General features: G+C 37.7%; 1 protein-coding gene across 1 annotated transcript in view; it reads left to right on the top strand.

Moving 5' to 3' along the window:
- hs6st1a (heparan sulfate 6-O-sulfotransferase 1a) overlaps nucleotides 1-11,434 on the top strand; it is a 116,090-nt gene extending 104,656 nt beyond the window's left edge. Inside the window, exon 2 of the mRNA XM_052547944.1 lies at nucleotides 7,954-11,434. Within this exon, the coding sequence (XP_052403904.1) occupies nucleotides 7,954-8,677 (724 nt within the window). The 3' untranslated portion in view covers nucleotides 8,678-11,434. The remainder of the gene's footprint in view (nucleotides 1-7,953) is intronic.
- The last annotated feature ends 5,325 nt before the right edge of the window (nucleotides 11,435-16,759 follow it).

Below are 16,759 nucleotides of genomic sequence, written 5' to 3'. Positions count from 1 at the left end.
TGGGGTTTACACAACCTCCACCAATCAGATGCATCACTGTGGGATTGTGGATTTGTTCAGGATTGTTGGTAATGAAGTACTTAGCCAAGACATCGCAAATAAAAGGCATTTATATCAAAACAAGGTTAGTGCCCCATGATCCTTTTGCGTTTTTATGAGCATATATTATCGCTTAGTACAGCCGTAGCTGGTTTTAAGTCTACCATGTATGGTTACGTTTTTATGGCTTATACCCCAAATGTCAATGCAGAAATTGCATTGAATTTTTACTTCCGGCACCAGCGGGTGGGCGGGACTGTGATGCTCTATTGCCTCATACCAAGTCGCTTATAAAGAAAATATTGATATATCTTACAAACTTGATATACCCCCCAGCCTTAGTGGGCTGAAATAGATGCCAGATAAGCAACAAATGTCTTGTAATCACAGTAGGGCAAAAGTTCAAATTTGAATCCTTAAAGAATACATTATGCCCCTGCCTTAGATTTAAACAGAGTATCAGGTTTTGAACAGCATTCACAACACTACTTTTCTCATCTCTGACCGGATAATCAGTAAAGGGAATTCTGCCCATTGCAGTATTGTTATACTGAGTGTATGTTCAGGCTTCAATCCAGAGAGACATGAAAAATAAAAGTCACAGTCATGCGCTCAGGTCTGGAGTCAGAGGTTGGCTGAGTGGAAGCAGTGCCTGTTCCTTCCTCAGGAGAACTCAAAAAAAGCCTTTCCTCTCCGAACAGGAAAGCAGCAGATGCTCTCTCATTGTACTCTCCGCATCTCTCTCAGAGGCATATCTTAATGCAATATGTCAGATTTCTATGACAGTTTTATTTGTATATGGCTTCTTGAAAAGATATTTACATTTATGCAAATATCTCCACTATATTTCTTAGGCTTTACCATCGTGTCACTTCAGAGTGGAGAGAAACTTCTAGTTGTTTAGACATCGATAGTTTTCTTTTTACAGCACTTCACTGAAGTCCATTATCGTATTTGATTACAAACATTGAGAGTCTGAGTCTGAGTGAGAGAGATGGACGCAAGCGGTGGCTCTCAATCCGGAACGTTGCGCCGCCTCGTCCCCGGGGACAGACAGTGGCTAATCAATTTTAGACCAATGGGAGCTTCATTTACATCTCAAAAGCTAATTATTGCAGCCTAATCAATCAGCACATCCTAATTAGCTCAGGGCTTGAGCTGGGACTGCCAGAAAGAGAGAGAGAGAGAGAGAGAGAGAGAGGGATGGAGAGAGATTTCTGCCCTGCAGTACAGAAACGTTTTCAGACATGCTGTTATTACATATCCAGACAAGCCTGAGGTGAGCGACTTTGTTAAACCTACAGAGACAGAACGAGAGCAGCTGACAAAAAGAAAAGATGTATGGATGGATATTCTCTTGTTTTAAGAACATTCCCAAAATCCCTTAAATTTTTCCACCCTTCAGGGCTTCGGTCTTTGTGAGGATGTGTAGAGGTCTGATTAGAGACGTCACTAATTTTGGTGTGCGTGTGTGTATGTGTGTGTGTGTGTGTGAACTTGGAAAACTGAATAAGTTCTGAGAGATACAGTAGCTGGGATTTCTGTAGATGCTACAGTTCAAACAACTGGGGTCAGTGCGTTTTTTATTATTATTGAAAGAAATTAACAATTTTATTTAGCAGAGATGCAATACATTTATCAAAAGTGTCAGTAAAGACAATGTAAAAGAAAAAAATATATATTTTTAATTCAAATTATATGCATGTATGTATGTATATGTATGTCTTTATTTATTTATTTATGATCCACCAGTTCATGTTTTGTTTCATGTGACTGACTGACCTTTATCTTGAGCATGACGCACTGAAGGACCGAATGGCCCTCAGCCATTTCCAAACCCAGTGACAATTCAGAATTATACACATCATTAAACAGCTTCTTCTTAATCTAATCACAGTCTTCCTCACAGACATGAATTATCCCAGCAGGGATTTTACATGCAGATGGGCTCTGGGATTGATTGTGTTTCAGTGGTAGAAGCATGTCCTCGTATGACGCACCTTATGGCCTGATATCGTCATGGGGTTTGGAACAGCTGAAGATTTTACGAGGATTGGCGTTTGAGTTGACATGGTGGATAACACAGTGAAAGAGGTCAATAGATTTACATCTGCATTGATTTTCTAAGCAGGTTTTGAACCGAAGTGACTCAATCAGCAATAATCTGCATAAATTGCAATAACAGCAATTACCATGACAGATCTCTGAGAAATAAGATGGGCTTCAGGTGATCCATGTTGAACTACTAAATCATGTTGCTAGTGAAGTGCTACCCAAACACATTTAGTTGCTAAATAAGATTCCCTGAAGAGGAGTACAGCATGTATTAATAGATTTTAATTAGAGGTGTTTGCTAAGACAGTCAGCACTGTTATAATTGCTCATACCTGTGGTTAGAGATCTGAACAAACATTTAACTCGAAGTATTCCACTTTGGAAGAATGTTTTACACAGTGGTGGACAATAAAGTGCATGTTATAGTTCCATAGATTTATATTGAAGTAGGGACCCGAACCATATTTAGGTACGTGGAATTGGGCTAGCATTCCAACTATCATTCACTTATTTTTCCCCAAATTCCATTTTCTTCTGTTTTTAATTTTCTACACTAGACTGTTTTAATGGTTAAATGAAATTATTAACTGAAATAATGAAACATTACAATATTCTTCTCTTTTTCATTTTAATGGTTTCATTAAATTTTGACAATAAAAAGCATCCCATTTTAATTTATTTTCTGACAAATATATATATTTTTTTCTTTTATTTTTTTCTGAAATACTGTGCATTTACATTATTCTGCTACATATTGGCCTATTCTGGTAAATTTTCTTTAAAAAATAAAAACAAAAATCAGTAATAACTTAATTAGCAGAAGTAGCACTATCATTACATTAAGTACAATTTTTCTGTCACAGTTTCTTCAAGTTAAACCAAGCTTTTATTTTGAGGGGTTGCTGTGAAGAACTTTTAAGTTTCTGTTTGCATATATGATGATAGTTTTACTCAAAAGAAATAGTAAAACGCTCATAAAGTGACTCCAGGGCAGCTCTAGAGATTATATTAATGTGTTCATGTACACATATTGAGGCGGCAGAGGCTGAAAACATTCAAGCTTTGGTATGTGTGTAGTAAATGAAAGTGAGTGTCTGTGCCATTCATTCACACAGACACGCAGAACATGCAGGATTCTTTTTTAAATTGTATTTTTGCGACTTAATATTCATAGACCGTAATCAATATCACATTTTGATTGTACATTTTTGATATATCTGTCTATATCAAATTTGGCAAATTCTGTGTCATACAGTAAATTCCAGTTTTATGACTGGATTGCACCTTTGCTGCATCGTAGAAGTCATAGGGCCTACTTAACTGTACCTGTTCTGGTAATTGTCTTTAACATGATTTGTGCACTTTAATGATGAAGTGAAGCAGTATGAGGTTGAGTGATGTAGAGCGAGGGTGTTTTGTGGTGAGTTGTGACTCTGCCGCACTGCTTCCCTCCAGGTGTTTGTTTTTGTGACTGAGGAAATTGCTCATAAATTTCAAATGACGCTTTGCAGAGAGACTCAGATTTCCCCAGATTCCCTCACAGTCAGATTTACGATACAGCAGAGAACTGGTGCTGATATTAATGGATAACACCCGCAATCCGACTTCAGCCATTTGGGCACAAAAATACACACAAACAAATACACTACCATAGCGACTGTTTAGGAAAACGATTTTACGATTAAAATAATTACCGCAGTCCTACATTCTTCTTTTAGCTGAACAAATCATAGCTGCATTAAATCTGTCAGGTTTATTGAATTAGCCTCCCAAATGATGCTCCGGTATTTTTGTCTCTTCAGTGGCGATGACACATGATAGTGATGATGTGCAATTTGTAGCCAGTCCCTATATATTATAAAAATAGGAATATAGAAAGAGTGTATATTGTAAGTCCCTGCAGTATGTGTGTATGTGGTGGTGTGACCCTGACTTTGCTGTTTGTCCGTGGATAAGCAGGACGGACCTTGCTACAGGAAAAGTCTTGTTTAGTTTGCATATTGACAATGACAATGACCCCGACCCATCATTACCCTTTGCCTGCTTTTCTTGCTCTAATTGCCTCTCTACTCTGTTTCTCACATGTAAGGCCTAAACAGTCTAGCTGATTAGTTTCTAAATATATTATAGGGATTTTTTTTTTGTTGTTGAGGAATTCATTTATTAACTTATAAATATAATAGATTTTTTTTTCTTTTTAAAATAATTAAAAATATTCATATATAATTATAATGTAATATTATTTAAAATGTATGGATTATCAAAAAAGCTAATAAAGCTCTTGTCTTTTTACTTTTCTAAATCAGTCTAGCTGTTCAATTTATATATTATTAATATATGTTATATATTACTGTTTGGGATCTATTATCTATCTATCTATCTATCTATCTATCTATCTATCTATATATATATATATATATATATATATATATATATATATATATATATATATATATATATATATATATATATATAGACACACCAGGCATTATTATTTCAAATGTATTAAGTTTAAAAGGGTAAAATAGCCATCAAAGCTTTCCCTGCCTCTTCTCTGTTTCTTACATGTAGTTTCTCCAGCAGTCTAGCTGATTAGTTTCCATTAGAAATCCTGCTTGAGTGGAGTGTAGTTAAATGTGACTGATACCGAGGCTCTAAATTTGTGTTTAATGGTAGCATATGCAAGTAGATCTTAGTTACCCAAGGATCCTTGAGAATTCTGTGTGTATATCACCATCGAGTGGCTGTGTCGTGAACTGCATGTTAGTAAGCCGCTCACGACCCAGCGATGCCCCAGAGGAGTGTGGCTTTAGACACACCATGATTGAAAACAGAGGAAAAAGGTCACCGGATAGGGTGACGCTGAGCCTGTAAACCAACAGGAGGGAATACATTAAAAAGAACAAAGAACGAGGAGGAAAGAGCAACTGCTCTGCTCTCAGATCAGGAGAATTCGCTAGATTATGTATATTTCCAGGCTGCCACATGCTGGGATCGAAATTCTGCTTAAACGCTGGTGTTCTCGCTCTTTCTGGGTCTCTGCTAGAATTATGCTGAATGCTGCTGCATATGAGAACAGCTCAGCTTATTTGATTTGACTTGAGCCATCAGTCAGAGCTCTACGCTGTGTGTGTGGTTTTTTTTTTTTAAGCCTATTCTGTCTCTGTTGGCTCTTTCTAAAAACATTCAACTGCATATATATATATATACTGAAATATTACTTTTTATAGATAATATAATTATGGATCATTTAATAATAGTAATATAATAATAAAACAGTCTGTCAGTTTTTTTTTTCTGGTGTTTTTTGCATGCTTTTCCAACTCCGTCATCTGTCTGGGACAGATCTGTGTATGAACAGACATCACACGAGGACAGCTGAAAGAGTAGAGTGACGTTCCCAAAGAAAGAGCGTGTTGGAAGTGTTTAACACTGTCTGCTCCGCAGGAGTGACTCTGACACACTGTAGGATATTGAACCGTGTGTCAGAGAATAGACACAGAGTCTTTTTTAAGTGCCAGACAGTAGTGATGGTGTGTTTATAAATGTGTAGATTGTATGGTGCCAGAGATACTGAAAGAAAAATAATAATAATAATACAATTCTGACTCTTGATTTCAACCAAGAAATTGAAGCAACAAAGGCTTTTGCTCTTTACATTTAACCTAGGGGTCAAAGCTGTGCTTGTATTTTAGCTCAGAGTTTTATTTCATTATCTAAATATATGTTACTTCAAGAATGTTTAGATGTTTTGTATAGAAAACACTTTGAGGATACTGATTAGATTTGTGTTTGAAAGAGATTTTTTGCCAGTGTGTATACCCTCAGGGTCATCACTATGCATAATGCTCATAGCTTAGCTTGAATTTAACACAATACTACTTTAATATCTTATGGCAATATTATTTTAAGCATTTTTAAAGATGTTTTTACTAGAAAACAAACTGAATGTACTGATGAATTTGTTGAATTTTCTGTTCATTTACCCTCAGGGTCAGTGCTTTACATAATGTGTGAGCTTGTGGTTGACTTGTTGCCGTTTTCAGTCCTGTCTTTCACAGATGAATACATTTACGCATCTCAAGCAGAGCTGTTAAAATAAATAAGTCTCCGCCGTTCGCTACACTAATGTCTGATTTATTCTGCACCACGTACGCTCAAGTGCACAAAAGGGGCGCATCCAAGAATTCACTAATTTGGTGTTGGAGTGCAGGTTCAGAATGGAAGAGAGGTGTTGTGGGACGTGTTATGCTCTTTTCATCTGCATTAAGTCTCACTGAAGCATATCAGAATCAAGAGCTCTACAGTTCACTTCCCCTTTATGACTGGTTGTGTTCACACGCTCTGAAATTATTTTAACGCTGGAGGCGAGGATATTATAATTCTTACCTACCAGTGAAAGATTACCATGTGGCTGCTGTTGGTCCTTTACTGCAATACAGATATTTATGATGTGAATAATGTAGCTAGAGTTCAGGTTTATGAGAAAAAAAGATTTACACACTTCTTGCGTTTTAATGAGTCAATAAAAACCCATAAAAAAATAAATGTGCAGAAAATGTTAAAGACACAGTCGTGTCAGCAATGTTCTGTCCCAGCTGTTACAATACAAAGTTATTTTCCTTGTAAGAATGAGCAAAACTAATCAACTAGTTAGTGGGCTGTCTAAACAATCAGTGGACAAGATTATTATTATTTTTTTTAATCAGTAATATGATTTTTTATGTTTTACAGTTATTCAAATTTTCTTTTTTTTCTTTTCTTTTTTTTTAAGGTTTCTGACAATTCTCACAAAATTGGACTGTGTTATATATTTAAAAATATATAAAGCAGGCGAAAATGTACAAACATTACAAAAAGACAAAAAAAAATTTGCACAGTTCGATCTTTTATAATACACATTGCAAAATTAAATGAAAAAACTTGGTGAATTTTGACATTATTGTTCATTTGTCTGATTGATAATGTACATCAAATCTTTTTTGCATAGTAACCATGAGGGGTTTTGAAGTTGTAGCGCCCCCCATGGGTGAAATTTGACATGTATCTTTAGAATGTTGTCTGTACGAAGTTGTTTGGATAGTTCATCCAAAAAATGAAAATTCTGTAATTAATTACTCACCCTCATTGTCATTCCAAACCCATAAAACCATCTTCGGAACACAAATTAACATATTTTTAATTGGAATCTAAGAGATATTTGACCCTCCATAGACATTACCATTATCAAAGCACAGAAACATAATAAGCACATCGGTAAAATAGTCCATGTCAATTCAGGGGTTCAACCAGAATTTTACGAAGCTACGAGAAAACTTTTTGTGTGTTAAGAAATCAACATAATGATCGTTTTTTTACGTTCAGCATGCGCGCATAGTCTACTGAACACAAACAACGCTCATTACGGTGATTACGTTCTGGGGTACTCTCCAAAATGGCAGAAGACGGTAACTGGGGAGAAAAACTGCTGAAAAAATTATGTAATTATTGTTTTCTTTGTGCACAAAATATATTCACGTAGCATCAGGTTGATCCCCTGATATGTCACATGGACTATTTTACCGATGTCCTTATTACATTTCTGTGCTTCGATTGTATTTTTATTTTTGGGCGAATTAACCCAAAGTTTCGAAGTTTCGACTTCCCTATCAGAAGATATAGGTCAATTAGTCATTGTGAACCACACCAAAAAAAAAAAAAAACCTTTGGTTTTGTGTTATCTATTTGGTTAAAACATTAAAAAATTAACAATTGTTTTGATGACACATTTTCACGAGTGTCTGTAAATTATAAATATCAGAAATATCACTTCCCTGTTTACCCGTGTCCTAACAATTTCTGTTTCTCGTCATCTTACAGGAAGTTCTACTACATTACCCTGTTACGGGACCCTGTGTCTCGGTACCTAAGCGAGTGGAGACACGTCCAGCGCGGGGCCACGTGGAAAACCTCCCTGCACATGTGCGACGGGCGAACGCCAACACCAGAGGAGCTGCCCCCCTGCTACGAGGGCACCGATTGGTCGGGCTGCACATTACAACAGTTCATGGACTGTCCGTACAACCTGGCGAATAACCGACAGGTGCGCATGCTGGCCGACCTCAGCCTGGTGGGCTGCTACAACATGTCCTTCATCCCGGAGAAGAAGCGCGCGCAGGTGCTGCTCGAGTCGGCCAAGAAGAACCTACGAGACATGGCCTTCTTCGGCTTGACCGAGTTCCAGCGCAAAACGCAGTACTTGTTCGAACGGACCTTCCGCCTCAAGTTCATCCGGCCCTTCATGCAGTACAACAGCACGCGGGCCGCCGGTGTGGACCTGGACAACGACACGGTGCAGCGGATCGAGGAGCTCAACGACCTGGACATGCAGTTGTACGACTACGCTAGGGATCTTTTTCAGCAGCGCTACATGTACAAGCGACAACTCGAGCGAAGAGAGCAGCGCCTAAAGAACCACCCCTCCCTCTTCCCCTTTCGTCGCGGGTCCAGCTCCGATCCTGCTTTCAGGGATGACGTGCCGGAGTCCGAGGCGTCCCGATTACCCACGGAGGACTACATGAATCACATCATCAACCGCTGGTAGCAGTGCTGGGGGGAGGGGGACGGAAAATACAGGTTGACGAGGAGGAAAAGGCTGCGATCCCCAGGTCAAATCAAGCGGGAGAGGAGCACGCCAAACGAGAAAGAGACAGAACTTTAGCGCCACCATCAAATACGGCCCTCCCCCCTTCTGTTGTGCTCCAGAAAATCCTGCGGACATCTCTGAGAGGAAGGACTCAAAATGCGGGATTCTCTTCATCGCTACTGCGAAGACTTTGCGTGTCAGTTTAGAAATGACTGACTAACTTAAAGCACTGAGCCTGAACTTAAAACTAAGAGGTGAACACTTCTACAGGCATATTCGCCCAAGGAAGGGAGAAGAAAACATACGTAAAAATTATCGGAATTATATTCACTGCAGATGTTAAAAGAATGAATCGAATGAAATTGTATAGAGGTATTTGCTTAAATGTCTGCTGCCATTTCAGCCATGAATTTGTGAGGATGATGGTCTGTCTCTTTATTTTCTAGTTTGTTATGGTCCTGTTTCTTTTAATTATTTTTAAAAGGGATTTTTCTTCCCTCAAAGAGGTAAAACTCACAGCACTGAGACCAACAGAGCTGCCTAACACTTATTGGATGCAATTTATTAGCTTTTCATAATCAGTGATGACTTGAAAAGGTGTGTTCTGTAGTCCTTTTTCTTGTGTATTTGCACGTCAGTTGCAAATTTCGACGGGCAGACAAAGCGTGGACCATAGCCATTATTTAAGCTTTCAGCATACTGTATGCGAAACTCCCGTGAGCTAAGTGTACTAATATAACCTTACCGAATGTTAGAGGTGTTTCGTTTGTCTGATCTGACAGATGTCTTGCGTGATGTTATTGGCCCAGACAAATTCTAAGTTGTCATCAGCACCCAATTTCTTGGTAGCCGAAGCGGGAACCTGGTGGAGATCCAAAAAGGAAACTGTGTCTTATTTTACACTTGGTAAGAATGGGCTCTGCGTTTCTAAGTGAAGTCGTGGACTCTAAATGTTATTGACTCGGTAATGACACCTATGTGTCAGTCAATAACAGGAGCATCGTACAGTTTGTGTGTAACTGAGTGTGAAAGACAGAGCTTGTGAAACGCAAGAGCAGAATGAAGAAGCAGCAAACGCAGCCTTTGTAAATGTCACCACCATTCCCAATTCCCAGAGACTACTCATTATTCAGTATGCGGGTGGATGGAGGATGACTGTGTGTGTTTGAGATTCTGAGCAGGATGACTGTTTTAAGTATGCAAGCATGTTTGGGTGCTATGAATGTGTGCGTTTCATGACCAATCTCATGCCATGGTCCTCAGGGACTAAAGCTATTGCCAGTAAGGGGGCAAGAATGATGTCACATGTCTCCCCTTATGCAAATCTTTGAGTTGTTTGTTGTTAAAGGTATAGTTTGCACAGAAAAATTACCATTCCCTCATTATTTACTCACTCCTAATCCATGTAACCTTCAAAGGAGATGTTGTGCAGAATGTTCAAGCTGCTCTTTTTCAAGCTATGAAGGTGAATAGGGACGGGAGCTGTGAAGCACCAAAACTATATTTAAATTCGCTTTATTTAAAGTATTCATTCAGTATACAGTATAGAACAGCAAGAACATTCTGCATAGTTTTTCCTTTTATGTTCCACTGAAAAAAGAAAGATATAGTGATTTGAGTAAATAATGACAGAATTGTCATTTTGGGGTAAACCGTTCCTTTAAGTTGACGACTACGCAGCAACTTCAGAGTAAACTGTATGTGAATAATGTATCAGGAAGAATTACCCCACTGGAAATGTGTCCTTTCTGTTTAACTGACTCTTAAGGTGTTATGAGGGACGTTTTGACTTTACTTAATGCTCTGCGATGGGAATTTGTTTTCTCAGTAACCATAAAGACAGACTACTCTTCACTTACTGCATATTTAACCAAACCTAGAGTGTTGTTATGTTATTCAGGAACAAATGTCTTCTCATGAACGATCCGCATAATACATGTACGATCTTTATGAAGGCAGCCCTTTTATTAATATGTGATGCTGTCATTCTCTTCAGTTGATATGCTCTTAAAGGAAACCCAGAGTGGGTTGTAGTAATTGTTGGTCTCATTGCAAAATAGTACAGTGACCAAATGTTTCTCAGTCTTAATTCCACAATGGCATCCAGGCAATCAGAATAGAGTACTGGTGTGCTTTAAAAATGGTCACTGCATCCGACTGTCAAATGTTAGGCCAGAAACATACTCTACAGTCAAAAATCAAGAGGGCGACAGAGTCACCTTCAGATGTCTGTGCCATTAAATATTTTTTATTCAGGTAACTAGCTATAGATGGTTTAACTTTTACTAGATTCTCTTCAAATGGTTGCTTAGCCATGACGCTAGTTGACCCGAAAGAGATAACTATGCTAAAGCCTGCTATAGCGCCCCTTGTGGCAATGCTAAGAATGCAACACACATCTGAGTTGCATTATCAATTGTATTCTGACTGTTTTTAGAACAGTCTCTAAAATGAAGCTAGAGGCATTTGCCTTCACCTACTCCTCTAGAGTATGTTTCTGGACTCATGTGAGTCTAGCAAATTGACTTCAACTCTTAATTAGAGAATGTGTGTTTGTAAGCGTGCGAGAGCAGCACTAGCGAATCCCTGAGCTCTGCTCCCGGGTGCATTTATTCATCACATCCAGTTCATCTGCTCTGGGTATTTTTCTCATCATTTCAACAATGGATCGTCAAAAACACCATTAAAAAAATATTTCATTTTTATATAAACACGCCAGTGCTTCATGTCTTTATTGTTAAGTGTCTCTAAACTCACACAAGCACATTTAAGGTACAGTATATCATGGATTACTTTCTATTTTAATGTATATGGGCATTGATTAATACAGACAGTAAGTTTGACTCTTCACTCGGTTTGTGAGAATGAATGAAAAAGTTTTAATAGTAATGGTTTTAAGTGGAAACCTTGAAGGCATGTGAGCAGAATAAATGTGTAAAATATATGACTATTAAGTTCCATTACACTTAAATATTAAATATCTAAAGAATGATTTACCAGCCCTGTGTGTGCAAAGGCACAAAGTATGTCAAAGTCCATTCACCTGATAGCCATCATGAAAAATGTTGAACCACCCCAGGTTAAGTCCCAGTCAAAGTACAATAACTTGAGAATTCATGAGTATGATTATTATGCTTTCCTCTGTTTCCCCCATATAATAATATATGTCTGGATTGATTTCATTTAAAGTTTAATCAAATGCAACACTAATTAAACCTGTTTAATTATTGTGAATTAAAACAATATTCCCAAGAAGACCTTTTGATTAAATGAATGAAAAATTATATGTGTGTATTATATAAATCTAATATGATTTCCATTTTTCAAAATTAAGTTTAATATACCAAGTCAGAAATGATGGATACATGAAAATGCACAGCAGGAATGACCCTTGAAACCCACACACACATACACCAGCGCTGTCATGAGGAGTTCAGACATAAAGCTGATAGACAACATCACACACACACACACACACATGCAGCAGACATCAGCCGCTGAAGCGCAGGCTACGCTGCAGAAGCAGCTGACTCAGACGAGAGCGCTCTCCCTGGTAATTACAAAATACCTCCTGGCACGGATATCAAGACACGCTTCTTTGTCCTGTTGAACTGAATGGCAGAGAAGCAGCGTATCCACAGCCATTATTGTCTGAAATGGATGGGGGTAATCACTCCGGCTCCTCTGAGTTCTGCAGGGGTAATGAATTGCCACTGTGTCTCTTGGACAAGAGCCACGCCGAGAATCACTTGCACCCAGGCCATTGTTCTGCCAGGATATGATAAGAATTCCCAGTATGACAAATACAGTATGTAGAGAGAAGATGAAGTGACTGGGAGAAGAATTAGGAGAATTTCTATAGCTCTGTACAATAAGTATTGAACCTAGATGACGAAGGGCTACAACATACTTTTGTTCCGAGCTTAACAATAATCCATTGGCCTCAGCAGCTTTTTGAATTCATTAAAACAAAAAGAGACCAAAAGTGTGTTTCCATATTTTTAGGGCTGGAAAGGACCAGTAATTTTAAGGCGATAGTTCACTCAAAAATGAAATGTACTTACCTGCACTTTGTTCCAAACTTGACTTTCTTTCTTCTGCAGAACATATTTTGTCACTTATAATTAAAGCCAATGGGGTCCAATATTGTTTCAGACCCTCTCTTTACATTTTTCTTTAACATTCCAAAGAAGAAAAAAGTCAGGTGAATATACATGAAGGAAAAACCTTGTATTTGTTGAACTATCCATTGTATATATATATATATATATATATATATATATATATATATATATATATATGTGTGTGTGTGTGTGTGTGTATGTGTGTATATGTGTGTGTGTATTTATTATACAGTCATGCCCACAAATATTGGCACCCTTGGCAAATATGATCAAAAAAGGCTGTGAAAATTCATCTGCATTGTTAATCCTTTTGATTTTTTATTTAAAAAAAAATCACAACAATGTATCCTTTCATTGGAAAATAAGAATTTAAAACGGAGGGGAAATATCATTATGAAATTAATATTTTTCTCAAAAACTCGTTAGACACAATTATTGGCACCCCTAGAAATTATTATGAGTAAAATATCTCTGAAGTATATTCCCATTCATATTCACAATTTTGAGCACTCCAGCATGATTATAAACATGAAATTATCCAGCCATTGCTTCCTGTTTCACAGAAATATAAAGTGGAGGGAAAACAAAGCCCAAATGCCAAATCAGAAAATCAGAAAAACCAAAGAATATATTTCTGATGTGCAGCAAAAGATCACAAATTGGTGAAGTGGCTTTAAGAAAAGAGCGAGAGCAGTGGCAATTCCCATTTCCACCATCAGGACAATAATTAAGAATTTCCAATCAACAGAAAATGTTAGAAAACTGCCTGGAAGAGGTCGTGTGTCTATATCGTCCTAATGCATGGCGAGGAGGTCAGTTTGAGTGGCTAAAGACTCTCCAAGAATCACAGCTGGAGAATTGCAGAAAACAGTTGAGTTTCTGGTTCAGAAAACCTTTAAAAAAATTGTCAAACAGAACCTACATCAACACATGTTTTTTGGGAGGGTTTCAAGAAAAATTCTCCTAGCTCATCCAAAAACAAACTAAAGCATATTCAGTTATCAGACACGACTGGAACTTCAAATGGGACTGGCTTCTATGATCTGATGAAACTAAAAATGAGCTTTTTAGCAGTAAACACTTAAGATGGGTTTGGTGAAAACAGGCATAAAAAGTACCCCATGTGTACAATTAAAAATACAGCTGTATTTTTGATGTTTTGGGCCTATATTTCTGCTGGAGGTCCTGGACATCTTGTTTAGACACATGGCATCATGGATTCTATTAAATACCAAATAGTTAAAAAATCAAATAGTGACTGACTCTGTTAGAAATCTCATAATGGGCCATGTTTGGATCATTCAACCGTACAACTATCCAAACACAAACCTCAAAAACAACACCGAAGTGGGTCACTGAGCTCAAAACCAAGCGTCTGCTATAGCCATTCCAGTCCTCTGACCTGAACCCTACAGAAAATGAGAGGAGTGAACTGAAGAAGCACCAACATGGAGCTGGGAATCTAAAGGGTCTGGAGTGATTCTGGATGAAGGAATGGTCTCTGATCTCTTGTCAGGTGTTCTCTAGCCTCATCAGGCATTATAGGAGACAGTTTTGAGCTGTTAAACTGGCAAATGGAGGTTTAAAATATAATTCAATAAAAGGGTGTCCTTAATTGTGGCCACTGTGTATTAGAGAAAAACATTTATTTCATAATGATATTTCCCCCCATTTTAAATTCTTATTATCCAATGAAAGGATACATTTTTGTGAATTTTTCAAATAAAACATCAAAAGGATTAACAATGCAGATTAATTTTCACAGCCTTATTTGATCATATTTGCCAAGGGTGCCAATATTTGTGGGCATGACTGTATATTCACTTAATGTTTATTTAAAGAAAGTTTTTTTTTTTATGGTTTCAGTTAGTTAACAATGATAACTCTGATCGGTTGAATACTACTCATTTGAATATTGAGGGGGCAACAGCACATCCCTCTTAACATCTAAAGTGGTTCCTGCCTGATTGTAACACAAAATTCACCTCAAAGGGCTTGATTCAAAACTCATCACAGTAAATTAGGTTTTAGTGGCATTGATCTATAATCATTAGTCATCAATTGCCGCTGTGATTTACATTACGAGTGCTCTCCACTTCTTAGCTTATAGCTGATTTGAAGGCACACAGGGGATGATGTGGAACTGACATGGCCATTTCACCTTTTATGTGTGTGGTCCTTACTTGACTTTTAAAGGTGAGACATATAATTTAGCTCTGGGAAATTTTAGTCAGTGCCATGGAAACATGATGTCACATACTCGAAAAGCTTTTAAATTTGATTATTATTCCTCTCGAATACAGCACTTCCTGAGGAATTTAGTGGGGAGAGCCGACATAAATTTTCTGGATTGTTCTCTGAAATTTACAGTCGTACAGAATATTGTGCAGTCAGTTCCTCTCATTGTTAGCTTTGAAGGACTTCTGCAAATCACCTCCTAATCAGGGTAATTGATTTTTATGAGCAGCCCCCATTCGCAGCAGGATGCTGGTTTTATAGCCCCCCTCGGATATAAAAGGTAGACGCTCCAGCGGAAAGGTTAACAGCCACTGCGGCAAGAGGAGGGTGGCTTTGCACTAGAATTTTCTCTTTTCTGTCCACAGGCTAATGCATAATGGAGCCACCTTGACCCCATAAAGCACCCAGGGCTCCCTGTCCCCTCGCAAGCACACTTCGACCTGTCACACTTGATCTACAGTTTAATTTGATGCTGGAGCATGCAATTTCTGCCACACCATCACAGTTTGTGTGGCTCTACCACAAGAAAGGCCAATGGAAGCATATATAAATATCCGGCTGAAACATCAAGCATGCCCTTGTCAGTTTGAGCTTGTGTGGTAATAGCCAAACAGGTCCAGGGTGTCCAATCATGTCCAATATTGATAAACAGAGCATGGATTTTGACATCTGACCCAGCAGTAGCATTGAACTTTTTAGCAGTATCAGAGCATCTCTGCAGGCTGTTTAATTCTCATGCTGATAGAAATAGGAAAAATAGGCAAATAATACAAAGAAAATAGCCTAAGGCTTGGTAGCCATGTCTCATGATGCTATGCAATTAGTCTTTTGTTTGATGTAGAATTCTGGTAATAAAAAAAATCTTCCCAGTTGATGCTTCAGCCTGAAAACATCATCTATAACGCAATATAAAGATGAATCCCAAGAGGGCAATGTATCATATTAAAGTCTAGATGGGTATTTCCTCTGACAAGATGATTGAGAATCAACTATTCACAATGAGAGTCTTGTGTTACTTCATAAAACCAGATGTACCAATTTAAAAAAGTTTGAAACTGAGTGTATTGAAAACATAAAGCCCTATCTTTTTTAAATGAAGATCAAAATCCATTATGTATTAATCATCGTTTGAATTATATCTTCTCTTTATTGTCCCTGTTTGAATGTGTCATGCAGTGGTGGGAAATTATAGGTGAAACCAACTCATTCGACCCCTATACCGATTGAGTTAGGCCTACTACTTGTTATTTAGGAGAGTTGAAGTTAATGAGTTACATGGCAGATACTGATTTTGTCATTTATTAATGAGATTTTTTTTTTTTTTTTCATTTATAAAATATACAATGTAAGTCTAACGCAGTTCTACCACATAATGTGTTCAGTGGAAACTGTACATGGGTCCATTTTATAGTTGGCTATAGGTTAATTGACAAAAAGGTTAATTTAAAAATATATTTACACAAATTAAGCATGTCACTGCTTGCATATACAATACTATATGCCTTACAAATGTATTACACTAAGGTAGCTGTTAAAAAAATATTTAAAATAGAAGCAGCGTAAAAACAGACATCATACACAGTAGTGCTATGAAAATATAAAACAGAAAGACATTGCAGTCAGATCGCATTATTACGACAAATCCAGTTTACGTTCTTTCCCTTTAAAATCTGAGTTA

This window comes from Carassius gibelio, chromosome B2 (genome assembly GCF_023724105.1).
Source record: "Carassius gibelio isolate Cgi1373 ecotype wild population from Czech Republic chromosome B2, carGib1.2-hapl.c, whole genome shotgun sequence".
NCBI lineage: Eukaryota > Metazoa > Chordata > Actinopteri > Cypriniformes > Cyprinidae > Carassius > Carassius gibelio.
Note: the sequence above shows the minus strand (reverse complement) of the source record. Positions and strands in the feature narration are given on the sequence as shown.